Source organism: Saimiri boliviensis, chromosome 1 (assembly GCF_048565385.1).
Source record: "Saimiri boliviensis isolate mSaiBol1 chromosome 1, mSaiBol1.pri, whole genome shotgun sequence".
In the NCBI taxonomy this organism is placed as follows: Eukaryota; Metazoa; Chordata; class Mammalia; order Primates; family Cebidae; genus Saimiri; species Saimiri boliviensis.
In genome coordinates, this window is record NC_133449.1 from 179,241,408 (window position 1) to 179,254,427 (window position 13,020).

Consider the following 13,020-nt stretch of genomic DNA (forward strand, 5'->3'; position numbering starts at 1 on the left):
AAAATGTATATTATAAAGAGAAAGGGAAAGAACATTATCAAAACAGGAAAAACACGCTTTTGTCTTTGAGTCAAAGAAGAAAAGGAAAAAGAAAAAAACCCCACAGATGAGAGTGTCAAGAAAATTTGGGTAAAAGAAAAAAAATCCCACAGAATGGAAGAAAATGTTTGCAAATCATATGGCTGATAAAGGCCTAGGATCAAGAGTATATAAAGAACTCTTACAACTCAAAAGTAATAAAATTTTTAAATCCTAATATAAAAATAGGAAGACATATATGACAAACCCACAGCCAACATCACACTGAATGGGGAAAAGTTGAAAACATTCCCCCTTAAACCTGAAACAAGACAAAGATGTCCACGCTCACCATTCCTAGTTTACATAGCGCCAGAAGTCTAGCCAGAGAAATCAGGCAAGGAAAAGAAGTAAAAGGCATCCAAATTGGAAAGGAGAAAGTCAAAATATCTCTGTTTGCAGATGGCAGGATCTTATACCTAGAAAACCCTGAAGATTTCTCCAAAAGACTTCTAGACCTGATAAACAACTTCACTAAAGTTTCAGGATACAAAATTAATGCATAAAACAGTTGCATTTCTATATGCCAAAAACATTCAAGCTAAGAACCAAATCAAGAACTCAATTCCATTTACAATAGTCACAAGCAAACACACAATACCTGGGAATTCATTTAACCAAAGAGGTGAAACATCTCCACAAGGAGAACTTCAAAACACTGATGAAAGAATTCATAGATGACACAGACACACATGGAAAAACATTCCATGTTCATCAACAGGAAAAATCAGTATCTTTAAAATGACTATGCTACCCAAAGCAATCTACAAATTCAATACAATTCTCAAATTATCAATGTCATTTTCACAGAATTAGAAAAAAAAAATCCTAAAATTCGTATGGAACCAAAAAAGAGCCTGAATAGCCACAGCAATCCTAAGCAACAAACAAACAAAAAAATAAAGCTGAAGGCATCATATTACCTGACTTCAAACTATACTATAAGGCTACAGTAACCAAAATAGCATGGTACTGTGCAAAAATAGACAGATCAATGGAACAGAACAGAGAACCCAGAAGTAAAGCCACACACCTACAGCCATTTGATCTTGAACACAGTGAACAAAAATAAACAATGAGGAAAGGACATCTTATTCAATAAATACTGCTGAGAAAACTGGCTAGCCATATTTAGTAAAAAGAAACTGGATCCCTATCTCTTGCCATATACAATAATTAACTCAGGATGTATTAAAAACTTAAATCTAAAACCTCAACTTATAAAAACCCTAGAAGAAAACCCAGGGAAAATTCCTCTGGACATTGGCTTTGGTGACTAAGATTTCAAAAGCAAATGCAACAAAACCAAAAGTAGACAAATGAAACTTAATGACTCTAAAGAGCTTCTGCATTGCAAAAGAAACAATCAACCGAGCAAACAGACCGCCTACAGAATGGGAGAAAATATTTGCAAACTGTATATCCAACAAAGGACTAATATCCAGATTCTATAAGGAATGGAAACAAATCAACCACAAAAAATTCCAAACAGCCCCATTAAAATGTGGACAAAAGACAAAAGAAGACATACAAGCTGCCAACAAACAAGGGAAAAAAATGTTTAACAACACTAATCAACAGAGAAATGCAAATGAAAACCACAAGGAAATACCATATCACACCAGCCAAAATGACCATTAAAAAGGAAAAACAAAACAAAACAAAACAGATGTGGGGCATAGTGGCTCATGCCTGTGGTCTCAGCACTTTGGAAGGCTGAGGTGGGTGGATCACCTCAGGTCAGCAGTTCAAGACCAGCCTGGCCAGCATGGAGAAACCCCATCTCTACTAAAAAAATGCAAAAAATTAGCTGGGTGTGGTGGTACCTGCCTATAATCCCAGTTACTTGGGAGGCTGAGGCAGGAGATGCTTGAACTTGGGAGGCAGAGGTTGCTGTGAGCCGAGATCGTGCCATTGCACTCCAGCCTGGGCAGCAAGAGCAAAACTCTATCTCAAAAAAAAAAAAAAAAAAAGAAACAAAACAAAACAAACAGATGTTGGTGAGGATGCAGAGAAAAGGGAACACCTATACACTGTTGGTGGAAATATAAATGAGTTCAACCTCCATTGAAATCAGTACGAAGATTTCTCAAAGAACTAAAAATAGAACTACAATTCAGCCCAGCAATCCCACTAGTAGGTAACTACACAAAAGAAAATAAATGGTTTTATAAAAAAGACACCTGTGCTCATATGTTTATTGCAGCATCATTTACAACAGCAAAGTCATGGAATCAACCTAAGTGTCTATCAACAGCTGATTGGATAAAGAAAATGTGGTGTGTGTGTGTGTGTGTGTGTGTGTCTGTGTGTGTGTGTGTATCATGGAATACCATGTAGCCGTAAAAAATGAAGTCACGTCCTTTGCAGCAGCTGCTGGAGACCATTATCCTAAATGCCATAACTCAGAAACAGAAAAATCAAATACTGCATATTTTCACTTAGAAGTAGGTGCTAGACCGGGCGCGGTGGCTCAAGCCTGTAATCCCAGCACTTTGGGAGGCCGAGGCGGGTGGATCACGAGGTCGAGAGATCGAGACCATCCTGGTCAACATGCTGAAACCCCGTCTCTACTAAAAACACAAAAAATTAGCTGGGTATGGTGGCGCGTGCCTGTAATCCCAGCTACTCAGGAGGCTGAGGCAGGAGAATTGCCTGAACCCAGGAGGTGGAGGTTGCGGTGAGCCGAGATCGTGCCATTGCACTCCAGCCTGGGTAACAAGAGCGAAACTCCGTCTCAAAAAAAAAAAAAAAAAAAAAAAGAAGTAGGTGCTAAACAATGAGTACACATGGATAGAATGATAGAAGTAATGGACACTGGGGACTCCAAAAGGGAGGAGGATAGGAAAGGGGTTGAGGGTGGAAAAATTATCTATTGTGTACAATATTCACTATTTGGGCGATGGGTTCACTAGAAGGCCAAACCTCACCATTATGTAATTTACCCATGTAATAAGCCTGTATTTGTACTCTCTGAATCTAAAATAAAATTAAGAAAAATAAAAATAGTCAAAGGATTTGAATAGATATTTCTCACCCTTCGCCCAAAAAAAACCCAGAAATGGCCAGTAAGCCATGAAAAGATGTTCAATGTCATGTGCCATCCAGAAATACAAATCTAAACCTCAATGAGATACCATTTCATCCCAGTAGAATGGCTACCATAAAAAAAGATAGTCAATAACAAGAGCTGGCAAAGACGTGGAAAAACAGGAACTCCTATACGTTGTTGTTTGGCATTTAAAATGGTACAGCTGCTTTAGGAAACAGTTTGGCAGTTACCAAAAAAGAGTTAAGTCTACAGTTATCTTATGACCTAGAAATTCTACTACTAGGTACACACTCGAGACAAATGAAAACATGTTCACACAAAAACCTGTACACTAATGTTCATGGCAGTATTATTCATAATAGTGACGAAGTAGAAATAACCTAAACGTCCATCAACTCATGAACAAGGAAGTAAAATGCAAAATATCCGTATTAATAAGAGCTTAATTAGCTCCTAATAAGCTAATGCAGGCCAGACATGGTGGCTCATGACTATAATTCCAACCTCTTGGGAAGCTGAGGTGGGTGGATCCCTTGAGCTCAGGAGTTCAAAACCAGCCTGGGCCTGGTGCAGTGCCTCAAGTCTGTAATCCCAGCACTTTAGGAGGTCAAGGAGTGTGGATCACCTGAGGTCAGGAGTTCAAGACCAGCCTGGCCAACATAGTGAAACCCTATCTCTATTAAAAAATACAAAAAATTAGCTGGACATGGTGGTGGCCACCTGCAATCCCAGCTACTCAGGAGCCGAGGCAGGAAAATCGTTTGAACCTGGGAGGTGGAGGTTGCAGTAAGCCAAGATCATGTCACTGCACTCCAGCCTAGATGACAGAGTAAGACTCTGTCTCAAAAACAACAACAATAACAACAAACCAGCCTGGGCAGCTGGCAAAACCCTGTCTTTACAAAAAATAGAAAAATTAGCCAGTCATGGTGGCCTGTGTTCCCAGCTACTTGGGAGGCTGAGGTGGGAGGATCTCTTGAGCTTGGGAGGCAGAGGTTGCGGTGAGCTGAGATGATACTACTGCATTCTAGGCTGGGTGACAGAGTGAGACCATGTCTCAAAACAAAACAAAACAAAAACACCCCCCAAAACCCAAAGAAGAGCTAATGGACAGGCACGGTGGCTCATGCCTGTAATCCCAGCACTTTGGGTGGCTGAGGTGGGCAGATCACCTGAGGTTGGGTGTTTGAAACCAGCCTGGGCAACATGGTGAAACTTTGTCTCTATTAAAAATACCAAAATTAGCTGGGCATGGTGGTGGGCACCTGTAATCCCAGATGCTTGAGAGGCTGAGGCAGGTGCTACACGTTACATTGAGTAATGTGTAGAGGCTGGCTTGAACTCAGGAGGCAGAGGTTGCAGTGAGCGGAGATTGCACCATTGTACTCCAGCCAAGGGCACAGAGCAAGACTCTGTCTCAAAAAAAAAAAAAAAGGAAGAGGAAGGCCGGGCGTGGTGGCGGTGACTCACACCTGTAATTCCAGCACTTTGGGAAGCCGAGACGGGCAGATCATGAGGTCAAGAGATCGAGACCATCCTGGCCAACACAGTGAAACCCCGTCTCTACTACAAATACAACAAAAGTAGCTGGACGTGGTGGTGCACGCCTGTAGTCCCAGCTACTAGGGAGGCTGAGGCAGGAGAATTGCTTCAACATGGGAGGCGGAGGTTGCAGTGAGCCAAGACTGCACCACTGCACTCCAGCCTGGCGCCTGGCAACAGAGCAAGACTCTGTCAAAAAAAAAAAAAAAAGAAAGAAAGAAAAAGAATTATGCAAATCTACTCTATCTGTGCTCTACAAATCAACAAAACACATCTGTTTAAAGCATAGTTCACTGAATATTTTAAGCCCACTGTAGAGATCTACTTCTCAGAAGAAAAAAAGATTTCTTTAAAAATATTACCGCTCACTGACAACATACCTCATCACCCAAGAGCTCTGATGGAAATGTACAAAGAAATTAACATTGCTTTCATGAAATTAATATTGCTTTCAAATTAATATTGCTGCCAAAACAACATCCATTGTGCAACCCCACAAGTCAAGGTCAAGTAGTAATTTTGACTTTCAAGTCCTTTTTATTTGTTTTGAGACAGGGCCTTGTATTGTGACCCAGGCTGGAGTGCAGTGGTACAATCATGGCTTACTGATGAAGCCTCGACCTCCTGGGCTCAAGTGATCCTCCCACCTCAGCCTTCCAAGTTGCTGGGAGCACAGGCGCATGCCACGACATCAAGCTAATGTTTGTACTTTTTGTAGAGATGGGTTTTGCCATGTTGCCCAGGCTGGTCTTGAACTCCTGAACTCGAACAATCTGCCATCTCAGCCTCCCATAATGCTGGGATTAAAGGTAGGAGCCAGACTTCCAAGTCATATTTAAAAGACTCAGGCCGGGCGCGGTGGCTCAAGCCTGTAATCCCAGCACTTTGGGAGGCCGAGGCGGGTGGATCACAAGGTCGAGAGATCGAGACCATCCCGGTGAACATGGTGAAACCCCGTCTCTACTAAAAATACAAAAAATTAGCTGGGCATGGTGGCGCATGCCTGTAATCCCAGCTACTCAGGAGGCGGAGGCAGGAGAATTGCCTGAACCCAGGAGGCGGAGGTTGCAGTGAGCCAAGATCGTGCCATTGCACTCCAGCCTGGGTAACAAGAGTGAAACTCTGTCTCAAAAACAAAAACAAACAAAAAAAGACTCATAAGGATACAGCTGCCATAGCGATTCCTCTGATGAATTCAGGCAAAGTAAACTGAAAACCTCCTGGGAAGGATTCACCATTCTAGATGCCATTCAGAGAATTCAAGAGAAGAGGTTAAAAAAAAAAGCAACAATAACAGGCATTTGGAAGAAAATGATTTGAATACTCATGGATGACTTTGGGGGTTCAAGACTTCAGTGGAAGAATTAACTGCAGATATGTGGAAAGTGCAAATGAAATTAGGATAAGAAGTGGGGCCTTAAGATGTGACTGAATTGCTGCAATCTTGATAAAACTTAAATGCATGAGGAATTGCATGTATAAGCAAAGAAAGTGGATTATTGAGTTTATGAAGATCATCATTCAACATCACTTCACTCCTGGTGAAGATGCTGTGAACATTGTTGAAATAACAACAAAGGATTTGGAATATTATATAAACTTAGTTGATAAGTGGCCAGGGTTAAGAGGATTGAATCCAATTTTGAAAGTTGCTCTACTGTGGGTAAAATGCTATCAAACTGGATCGCATGGTACAGATAAATCTTTTGTGAGAGAGAAAGTCAATCAATGTGGTAAACTTTATTGTCGTCTTATTTTAAGAAACTGTCAGTCATCCCAACCTTCAGCAACTACTAATCTGATCAATTAGCAGCCATCAACATTAGACAAGATCTTTCATCAGCAAAAAGATTACAACTTGCTGAAAGCTCAGATAACTGTTAGCATTTTCTAGCAATAAAGTATTTTTACTTTAAGGTATGTACTTTCAAAAGACATAGTGCTATTGCACACTTAATAGACTACATTATAGTATAAACATAACTTTCATATGCACTGGGACCAAAAAAACTCGTATTACTTGCTTTAATGCAATACATGCTTTGTTGCCGTGGCCTTGAACCAAACTCGCAGCATCACCTAGGTATGCCTGTATCTAAAAATGTGGAAGTGGCTTTGAAATTGAGTAATGTGAAGAGGCTGGGATAATTCTGAGGTGCTTGATAGTAAAAGCCTAGACTGCCTTGAAAAGATTGTTGGTAAAAATACGAACTTTGCAAGCATCATAGAATCCCAGGGACTTTAATATTGCAAGAGCAGACACATGTTGCATGGGGTTTAAAAAGTGAGAAGTAAGTAAACCTAATGGTTTTACATGCTGTTTAAAGAAGACAGATGATTCCATTAGTACAACAAATTAGCATCCCTAATTTAAAAGGACTAGTATAAGAAAATATTATCATTATTGCCATAGCACTTCTGCAGTTAACATTACCTTGGAGCAGATAAATTTTTATTAAAATGTAGAAAGCCAGGTCACAGACTGCATTCTTTTCCTCATTTACTTACACTGATTGGACAAATTCAGGCAGTGTATATGAAAAGTGGATTCTTTATAGTCAGATTAGTTTGAATCTGAGATTGTCACTTAATGTAAGCTTGGACAAGTAACAGCCTTTTGGCCTCAATTTTCTTGAATAATGGCTTAATTTTAAGGGTTATAATTTTTGTGCTAGGTTTCACTATTTTTTTTTTTTTTGAGACAGGGTCTTGTTGATACCCTGGCTGGATTGGTCACCTTTGTATCTTTCTGTGTGTTGCATAAGTGCCTTCTATACATGATAGGCTTTACCAAAAGTGTTTTTGGAATGAATCCTACTTAATTTCATTTGTATCCAAGTTTTCCAACCAAATCTCCACTTCAAGGACTTTCCATGTGCTAGCTGCTTTTTCAGGAATGCTTTTTTCTCTCCTCTAGCTAATTTCTAATCAAACTTCAGGTCTAAACTTCCTTGAGAGATTATTTATTTTTTGAGATGAAGTCTTGCTCTGTCACCCAGGCTGGAGTGCAGTGGTGCAATCTCGGCCCACTGAAACCTCCACCTCCCAGGTTCAAGAAATTCTTGTGCCTCAGCCTGAGTAGTGCAATTACAGGAATCTGCCACCATGTCCGGCTAATTTTTGTATTTTTAGTAGAGAGGGGGTTTCACCATGTTGCTCAGGCTGGTCTCAAACTCCTGACCTCAGGTGATCCTCCCGCCTCGGCCTCCCAAAGTGCTGGGATTACAGGTGTGAGCCATTGCACTTGGCCCCTTGAGAGATCTTTTAAAGTCCCTTCAGATATGTTAAATCCTAGTTATATGCTCACAAAACACTGTATTTTCAAATCAAAACACTTATTACAACCATAATGAAATAACTGTTTATAGTTTCCCTACCTGCTAGATTTCTTTATGAAGGCAAGGATGTTCAGTTTATTGTGGCATCCACTGTGCTTAGACAATATAGGGTAAATGTTGGCTGTTGGCTATAATAATAACTATTACGGACATTCAAAGAATTTTTTGAATGAATAACCCTGAGCAGTTCTGTTTCTCTTAGTGCTGTGACATTATGTACAAAAGTACATGAGGACTGTTTAGTGGCTCCCTAGTATTGATCAAGCACAAACACTGCTTCTCTTCACCATATTATAGCAGGCCATTTCCACGTTTCCTTGTTTCAGCCAGTGACAACTACAGGTCCCAAATGGCCACGCTGATATTAAACATTAATGCATGGCTGCCAATGAGAACTGTGCACCGGGCAGGAACATGCATCATGCTTGGGTGTGAGAAATGAATGAGATCAGGTAAGTACTCAGAGAGATGATCCTAGCACAGCCAGCACATGCCAAGCTCATTCAGTGAGCTCAGGTCTCACCAGCCCCTGCTCTGTCTTGCTGTGTTACTTTTGACAAGTTATTTTGCTGGGGTTCGGTTTCCTCGGCTGCTAGACTTCTGTGCACCTTTGTTTATTCAAATAAACTTTTCACTTCATTGAACTGCTGTTGCTCAGGTCTGCCTTTGGCGTCTCCTATACTTCCCAGGGATGTGAAATAGGTCCCTCAGACAAATACTCGGTCTGAAGATGAAATGGGGGCAGAACTCAAGCCGCGGGCTTGTATCTCGGATAAACACTGCGTAGTGAACCACACTGGTGCCTCCCGCTCTCCTCCGCACCTGCACAAACCCGCAACTGCCCCTCGGAGTTGGTCATCTGACTTCTCTGGAGTAACAGCCACATACTCCGTAAAGGGTCCGGAACTCCAGCCTCCAGAGACTTCAGACAATTTTCTCAAGTCCGCGAACTTACCCTCCCCGTCGGCATCGCACCCACCCCTTCCCCGGGCCCTGTCACCTTGACTGCCTGATTCATGGCTCTCCTCACGGCGGCCGCAACCTCCGGAGCAGTCGAGGAGCCCCGCCTCTCAGCAACCAAGCAAAGCCTGAATTGTCCAATTCCCAGTAGCCGCGTAACTAACGCGCCACAACCAATCACCATGCAGCGCCTCCGTTTTAGCCCCGCCCTCCTCGAAAAGGACCAGGCTGGCGGCGTATGCTAAACGGATGGCAACTGATAAAACCGCGAGAAGCCGCAGAGCCCAATTACTGTCCAGAAGAGAACGGAAATCGCCTGGACGCCATGTTAGTTGGGGGCAGAGTCACTTCCGGCTCAGGGAACCTCTGTATCAGGCTGGGTTTGTATTTAGCTGATGGCATCGGCGCCCGCGTATTGTTACCTCCTGTCGAGGGTTTAGGATCGTCTGTGAAAGAACCCTTATTTTAGCGTTTCCCAGTTGCTACTGTCTCTTTGGAAATGTGCAGAATAAAAACCAAGTCCCAACTGCAGCAGGTATTGATTGGAACGCTGACTTCTAAAAATTCTATGCGTATATTCTCTCATTTATTTCCTCAGAAGGTGAGGTTAAATTACTCTCTGAAGTTCTCATGGCTAGTAAATGGACATCTGGGATGCAAATCCGCTATGCCTGACCTTAAAGCCTAGTCTTACCCTTTACATTTTGCCTATTCAACTCTCTCAACTCCTTGGTTTTGCTGATAAAGAGGTAGGAAATAGGTAATTAATCAGCAGCAGCATAATCAGAAACAATCATAAGGCAATTTATTTAAGTGCGTTTTAACTTACGACTTTGCAAGCATCGAGAAAAAACTCTGTAGACATGTTACTAACGTGCCACAACCTTTTCCTATTGTTCCTATTGCATAATTGTTCTCCTTCCCTACCCCATAGCCTTTCAGGTTAACTTTTACGTAAAATTTACTTCTTATTGAAAATGAAAGATCTGGACCAATGGATTTCCAAGGCCCTTTTTCTTCTATGTGATCAATGTTATTTTAAGGAATTATTGCAAGTCATTCTGAAAATAGCAAGATAATTGATTTTTTTAAAAATTAAAGTGCATTCGATTTGCAGAACATTTAACGTAAGGAAGCAATTAAACCAAGTGTACTGGATATTGTTTTTTATCTAGGAAACAATAAATTAGATCATCTTGGACCTTGCATTGTATCTCCTGAATGCTGACAGTGATTTAAAATATGTCCCATTCTTGCTCCCCCATTTTCACTGTAGAATAATAGTGCGGCTTCCTGAAAATTCATAACTTATTGTGATGATTTCTTGCTAGCTACTGTCCTGTATTTAGTTAACCAAAACCCCTCATCTGCTGATATTTGAAAACAGTTCGTATAATGACATAATCAGTTCAGTTCTGTGGCCCTTCTTTTGTTAGATAAATCTGTATGACTCTTTTAACTGTTCTGCATATGAGGTGGGCTCTTTACTATCCTACTTGTTCTGGGAACATGGCCTGGTTTGTCTTGTCACCCTAAAATAATCAAAAGGCTAAGGAAACAGTTAGAAAAGGGTTTATTCAGCTGGAAAGTATGAGGGCAGTCACATGGGAACATGTAGACACCAAAAAATGGTGATACGTGCTTCCAGTGTGAGGAAAAGTGAAGATTGTTTATGGAAGACAAAATGGAGATGCTGAAAAGAATTACAACGTCTTCCGAACAACAGATAACATCCAGATTTAAGATCTGATTGACTGCTATTGATTACACTCTAAGATGGTTGCTTAATATTTTTTTGTAAAAAAGTAACAATCACAAGGGTCTACAGCTCCAATATTATGTAGTCTAGGTTTGAATGAAGAATAGGGAGTCTGATTAATATATAACATTTCAACATAAAGGTCAGGAAGCAACAATAGTCATGTACCAGAGAAGAAAAACAGCTGTATTACATGACTCAGTTTTCAGGGCTTAACTTTTCTCCCTCAGTTTAATAAATTTGGAAGGTACTGAAATTGCATTTTCTTTTTAAAGTTTGTATCTCAAAATATAAGTTGCAGAACTGAACAGGAAATTCCAACATGTCATCATGTAAGTTCACAAAGCTATGTAGTAGGCAGAATAATGGCCTCCAGAAGATGTGTTCAGATTCCAGGAACCTCTGACTATGTTATATATGACAAGAGACTTTGAAGATGTCATTAAATTAAGTATTTTGAGATGGGAAGATTATCCTGGATTGTCTGGTGGACTCTGTAATCACAAGAATCTTTATAAATGAAAGAAGGAAACAGGTCAGGCAGTAGTTTGAAGATGTTCTGCTGCTGGCTTTGAAGATGAAGGAAGGGGCCACAAACCAAGGAAAGCAAGCCTCCTCTAGAAACTGGAAAAGGTGAGGAAATGTTTTTTTCCCTACAACAACCAGGAGGAATGCACCCTTGCTAACACTTGATTTTAGCTTAGTGAAACACAATTTGGACTTCTGACTTTCAAAAATGCTACCTGTTTTTGGCTCCTTCCACTTTCAAAGCCAATAATGGAGCATCTTCAAATCTCAGACTCTCACCTCTGCTTCTGTGGTCACATCTCCTCTTACTCTCACTCTTCTTTTTCTCTCTTTAACTTACAAGGGCTCTTGTGATTACTTTGGGCCCACCTGGATAATACAGGATCCTCCCTATTCCAAGATCCTTAACTTAATCACATCTACAAAATCTCACTTACCATGTAAAGTAACATATTCACAGGCTCCAGGGATTAGGACATGGGCATCTTCTGCCTAGCACACTGAGTTTGGGTGATGCCAGTAAATAAGGTTGAAATGGAAAGAAATGAGGTAGAAGCAGCAGCAATGGACCTGATCACATAGTGTCCTATAAGCCAAGGAAAGGATTTTGGATTTTATTCTGTGATGGTATACACTAGCATATTACCAGCAGGAGAAAGACATTATGATTTATATTTTATAAAGATCATTTTGGGTGCTGTGTGGCAAATTAACTACAATGGAAGCAGAGAGGTTCTCCAACAGGGAGCCTTTCAAAGTATTCCAGGAAAGAGGTGTTAGTAGCTTGGATTAGAGTAGTAGAGGTAGAGGAGGTAAGAAGTGATTAGATTCTTAGTGATGTGTGCTGAAAGTACAGAGAGAAGATTTAAGGATAATTTCAAGGTTTTTGGTTGGAGTAATTGGGTGAATGGTGGTACCGCAGATATACTGCAAAAGGAGGTTTTGGTTTGTTTGTTGTGGAGGGAGTCAAAATAAAATTGCAATGCCTGGTAGCCATCTAAGTGGAGGTGGTCAGTAGGCTGTGATGTATATCATTGTGATGTATATCACAGCCTATTGACCACCTCCACTTAGGTGGAATTAAGGGGAGAGGTAGGTCAAGAAACAAATACTTGAGAGTCACTACTTCATAGATGGTAAAGCCTTCAGATAAAGTGAAAGCTGACCATACTATTTATTATCCAAACGAGCACACATTTTAACTTTTTATTTTGACAATTTCAGACACAGAAAAATTTCAAGAATAATACACAGAATTTGCATATGCCTTTTACTCAGATCCTCCAAATGTTAACATTTTATTATAATTGTTTTATTCTCTGCTGGGCACGGTGGCTCACGCCTGTAATCCCAGCACTTTGGGAGACCGAGGCGGGTGGATCACGAGGTCAAGAGATCGAGACCATCCTGGTCAACGTGGTGAAACCCCGTCTCTACTAAAAATACAAAAAATTAGCTGGGCATGGTGGCGTGTGCCTGTAGTCCCAGCTACTCAGGAGGCTGAGGCAGGAGAATTGCCTGAACCCAGGAGGCGGAGGTTGCGGTGAGCCGAGATCGCGCCATTGCACTCCAGCCTGGATAACAAGAGCGAAACTCCGTCTCAAAAAATAATAATAATAGCCAGGTGCGGTGGCTCACGCCTGTAATCCCAGCACTTTGGGAGGCTGCGGCAGGTGGATCACGAGGTCAAGAGATCAAGACCATCCTGGTCAACATCGTGAAACCCCGTCTCTACTAAAAATACAAAAAATCAGCTGGGCATG

The 13,020-nt window shown here is 41.1% G+C and overlaps 1 protein-coding gene across 1 annotated transcript in view; it reads right to left on the bottom strand.

Moving 5' to 3' along the window:
- LYRM7 (LYR motif containing 7) overlaps positions 1-9,127 on the bottom strand; it is a 50,287-nt gene extending 41,160 nt beyond the window's left edge. The window contains exon 1 of the mRNA XM_003920628.4: positions 9,011-9,127. Within this exon, the coding sequence (XP_003920677.2) occupies positions 9,011-9,028 (18 nt within the window). The 5' untranslated portion in view covers positions 9,029-9,127. The remainder of the gene's footprint in view (positions 1-9,010) is intronic.
- Between the last annotated feature and the right edge of the window lie 3,893 nt (positions 9,128-13,020).